This window comes from Citrus sinensis, chromosome 6 (assembly GCF_022201045.2).
Source record: "Citrus sinensis cultivar Valencia sweet orange chromosome 6, DVS_A1.0, whole genome shotgun sequence".
In the NCBI taxonomy this organism is placed as follows: domain Eukaryota; kingdom Viridiplantae; phylum Streptophyta; class Magnoliopsida; order Sapindales; family Rutaceae; genus Citrus; species Citrus sinensis.
In genome coordinates this window covers 493,618-498,283 of record NC_068561.1, presented here as the reverse complement: position 1 = coordinate 498,283, position 4,666 = coordinate 493,618, and the positions used below count along the sequence as shown (strand labels likewise).

Below are 4,666 nucleotides of genomic sequence, written 5' to 3'. Positions count from 1 at the left end.
ACACGTGGTCAATCTCTTGTATTTGAATAGTCGATCTCTTTAATTTGAATTTATTTCTTACTTTTCAATATGATGACATTTTCCTCGTCTTTTGTATAATCAAACCATAACTTATAATTCTCTCTTTTCATTTATTTATTTATTTTTGAAAATGACTTAAAATTGGATGAATTTTGGTTGCGCGCGATCCATATGTTATAAAATTAATCATGCACACACCACTAATACATAGAATTAAAATATTCTACTTCCCACACATGGTGATGAAAATAATGATCATTCTAATATTCCTTTCACTCATTTTTAGGCATAATTTTCAAATCCGAGAATAATAAAGTCTCGATTCCCTTATAATAAATCTTCTATTTAAGACTTCTACTACTACTACTATTATTATTATAAAAAAATTGAAATCATGAAACCATCAAAAGTTAATGCAACGTTATACTTCAACTTATGCAGGGTGCTAATTAGTCCAGTCAAAATAATCTCTTATGGAAAGATAAGAAGTTTAGGATTCGAACCCACACATATAACCACACAAAAATTTCGTCCCATATGTCCTATTTTTCAAAAACTTTTGACCGGTGAGGATCAATACCCAAAACTTGGGTCTCTTTTTATTTTATTAAATATTCTAATTCAATAAGTTCTAATTTCTAATATTTTTTCTACTCATTTTACATTTATCAATGCCAAATACATAACATTTGCTACAGTTAAATCTAATACATGTCTGCGAATTTGAGTTAATTTGTAGACACGTAGAAGTACCATGTCAACCATACAACAAATAAATGATGTTATGACTTGTGTATATTTATTTTAAATAATCACCATGCAAGTACTGATTATATTAAATTTAATTATACATATCATATATACATTAATTAGTTATATTATCTCAGATATACTTTTAAATTTATCCTCCTAAGTTGCTGCCTTTCATATAACCCTAGCTTTCATCCCTGCTAATAACCCGACCTGGTTACCAATTATAAAACTTATCCGGGAAGGCCCATATCATGGCTCATAGGCCCAAGGCTACCAATGACAAAAACAATGAATTAAAGAACTCATATTTAAGACCTCAAAACGTTGGATACTTGGATGGGTTATTGGATACATACGTCTGTTCATTCTTCTACAAAATTATTCACTCCATTTGAAGTTGTTTATGGAATCGAACCTCCATATATCCCTGCCGTCTTAATTTATACTCTAGGCAGTACTAGAAGGTAAACTGTTGAAGTTATTACCATATAACAAATTCCCAGAAGGGAAATTTTGCTGCCAACTCGATCGAGCAGATTGACCCATCACTTTCCCCGTAACATAATTCCTTTGAAGATTCCCAGGTAATAGGGCTTACAAGTATCAACAGTTATTTTCTCTAGCAGCTTAGCATTTTCAATCAAGCAAATCAATGACTCAACATCCGCTATAAGCCTCTCAAACCTGTTCAATTCCACCACTCTGATCCTTAAATCTGTAAAGCTTACATACGGATGATCCTTAACACTCCGCGCCGATCCTGATGAAGGCTCTACTGAAAATATCTGCACAGGAGAAGAGATAGACAACATTTATATTTTTGAAATTACATAATGTCACAGTAGACAGAAAAAGAATCTACCTTTTGAGTACAAATTTGTAAAATGAAGGAGATGCTTTAAAGAAGGCAGCACAAGAAAGAAGGCAGTCATCATCCTCAACTGCACTATCCAAATGCTTGACACTATATGGTTGAGGAATATTGTATGGGGCAGCCTCAGGCACCTAAAACAATTTGGTTCGGCAATATTAAAAGAAAAATGAATGATAAAAAAATTATCAAAACAAAGATAAAACACACCAACCGGAATCCCAAAAATTTCCAACTTAGGAGTCTGCAGTTGGAAGAGAAAACAGGGGAGCTGATTAATGTTATGCGTGAAGTAGAAGGAAAAACCACAATCAAAAGATACCTCAGCAAGGCTTGGGACATTTCAAAAGAAATGGTTGTGTTGCTCCCAAAAAATTCAAATGATGTCAGATCATCAGCATCAATTTTAAGATCCTCCAAACTGTTAAAATACTTCAACCCCTAAGCGCCTCAACTTGAGTAATGGACCAGAAACTTTAAGACTCTTCAGGCATGTAGTCCTCTCAATACACAACATCTAAAGAAAGGGACAGTACAGCAGGATAATAAATTTTTGACAATCTTTCCTGTTTTATCTACACTTGCGAAGTGCAACGCTGTAAGAGACCTAAGGTTGGAATAACTATCCACATGTGACAGAAAAGTGTATTGCTCAGTGGTTCTCCATACGGCAGATGTAAAGTTCAACTCTCTTCTATACACACCTTAATCTAATCCAATTCTGAAGTGAGCTCAAAACATAATTGATCCTCAAAGTCCAAACAACCAGTAAGACATGTCCACACGTATCTCCATATTCTTGATAGGATGCTGGTATGGACTGCCTTTTTCATCAAGAGCGACAAAATAAAAACAATAATATCATCAGGTAATTCACTAAGCCGATCAGGATATCATTTTCTTTAACTTCCTTCATTATCGACAGAAGAGAAGTAAGATCTTCATCCAAATTGTGTCTCCTTCTTTTCTTATTAATCAATATAACTGAAGTGTCATCCATATCATCATTGCCTCTCTTGACACACTATTCATGACAATAAAACAATCGATGGTAAAATTCTGTGGCTTGCAAAAAGTTTTTTTTTGGGGGGGGGGGAGGTGTTTGGGAAGGAATTAGCTAAAGCTTTAAGTGGGTAGATTCAACCATTAAGCACTGAACCAAAGATTGACCCCATTGGGTAAAATTTTAGCAATCATCGGTGGAATCATCATCCATAAATTAAAATGAGGTACAAACTACAAACAAACAGTGATTGCAAGTAAAGAAAAAATTGAGAAATTATGTGAACTGGGAAATATTTTCTTTAAGTAAAGTGGGAATATATATTAAATAATGGGAAAAGTATAAAAGCAAACCATCCAAAAGTAGCCATAAATCATTATGAACATCTCTAAAAGATACAGATGAGAGTACATAATGCAACAGGTTAAGAAAATTGGGAAACATTTTACATTCAAAAATATCTGGTCAATTGTATGACTTACAAGCATAGGGGCATATCTCCTTCCCATTTGCAATTACTGGTTCGGGACACAATTCCAGACCATACTGTATAATCTAAAGCCTATTTTCATTTACAGAATTTGTTTGTTTGTTTGTTCCTTTCTTTTTTTTTCCTCATTTAGTGTTTCTTCCTGTTACTCACACTAGAATTATTAGAAGCAATTTGTGTTTTGACAAGGATGAATGAATTTGGTAATGCCACCAAGAAAAAATATGTAAACTTGATTCATGTTAAATGTCTACCCATCATGCTAATAAACCTAAATTTACTTTTTTCCTAGACTTAACCAAAAATAAATAAATACAGAACTCTTATTGTATCCTCATGTTCTATAGATTTACCTAAAAGACGAAGAGAAATAATTTTTTTCCAATTGAAAACAACAGCAATAAAGTAAGTCAATAAATAAAAAGAAGATATGTTATAATATAATTTTAAACGACCAACTCAAACACATTTTTTTTTCCAATTAAAAGGAGAAGAACACATAAAGCAGAAACTTGTAGACTATAAACTCTACCCAAGTATCCATTGGCATAACACAGCAGCAAATCAGAAGGACAAAGCCTAATACATATAACAAGAAACCTACATAACTTTGCAGAGGGAGTGGGTTATAAAACCCAGAGTAGAATCTGGAAGTTGACAGGTTATAGAAGAGTTGTTGAGCTGATCCAAGGCGTCGATACACTGTGCTTCCTCCATGTAACCCTCCACTGTTATTGCTGCCTCTGCCCATCTCTTAGCTGCTTCACACAACCCTCAGGATAGCTAATATTGCAAATATTGGACTCCCAAACTGTCAAATTTCATTTCCAATTATGAATATTATGGGTAATACATATATGATTAAAAACAGCGCTTAGCTGAGTGGTTTTCAAGTAGTTTTATTTAGTTGGGTACTAACAATTCAACATTCAAAACAATACCCAGATCAGAAGCAAACAATTTTGAGCCATTAAAGCAGCAGAAGATGCTACTAATAACAATGACGACATATATCATAAAAAAACCCCAGAAAAATTAAATAGAAATAAAAACATTAAGTTTAATTGGAAAAAAAATGAAAAAAAAAAACCTAGGATTAGGAAAGTAGACGTGATATACATTGGTCCGTTCCCAGAGTGGGAGCCACAGAGGAGGATCCGTTAGCCGAAACCCTTGTTTGTAAGGTGGTTAGTTTGCTTTGCCGCCCAAATATTGTCCAGCCTCCGAGTTTCATTAGCTTCATATTTTTTTTAATATTTTTTTTAACTTAATATTTTTGTTGGGACCTTGGGGGCCTTCAGAAATTTTCGTAAGGGCTTTTTATTGGCCCATTCTTTAGTATGATGCAGCGATATTGAAATTATGTGAAATTTTTAAAATTGTATTATATTTTTAAATTTTAATCATAATAAATTTTTTTGACTTTATCAGTAGGAATCTAATCATTCTATATAATCCAATTTGATCCAATTATACATTGGATTTTTTTGTAACCCTTAATCTGATTCAATGGAATCTTTAGTTGAAT

General features: G+C 33.2%; 1 protein-coding gene across 3 annotated transcripts; it reads right to left on the bottom strand.

The window, feature by feature from the left end:
• Positions 1–1,051: 1,051 nt before the first annotated feature.
• LOC102620283 (uncharacterized) lies at positions 1,052–4,399 on the bottom strand. 3 transcript variants are annotated; one of them, XR_008055725.1, is made up of 4 exons: positions 4,258–4,399; positions 3,748–3,949; positions 1,637–1,779; positions 1,052–1,559 (listed from the first exon to the last, which is right to left on the bottom strand). XR_008055725.1 is itself a non-coding variant. In XM_052443452.1 (4 exons), exons 2-4 carry the CDS (start codon positions 3,887–3,889, stop codon positions 1,547–1,549), a joined length of 303 nt encoding a protein of 100 aa, XP_052299412.1. In that variant the 5' UTR covers positions 3,890–3,949; positions 4,258–4,399; the 3' UTR covers positions 1,052–1,546. The 3 variants fall into 3 exon arrangements, 1 of the variants encoding a protein (XP_052299412.1); XR_003065945.2 differs by having other exon boundaries at positions 1,968–3,949; positions 4,229–4,390; XM_052443452.1 differs by having other exon boundaries at positions 3,743–3,949.
• Positions 4,400–4,666: the final 267 nt, after the last annotated feature.

Bases quoted from the DNA above. Each gene is read 5' to 3' on its own strand.
- LOC102620283 (XM_052443452.1), bottom strand. From the start codon at position 3,889: ATGGGCAGAGGCAGCAATAACAGTGGAGGGTTACATGGAGGAAGCACA. The intron at 1,780-3,742 runs GTAGGTTTCTTG...AAATTGTTTTAG, and splicing joins CACTCCCTCTGCAAAGTTAT to GTGCCTGAGGCTGCCCCATA.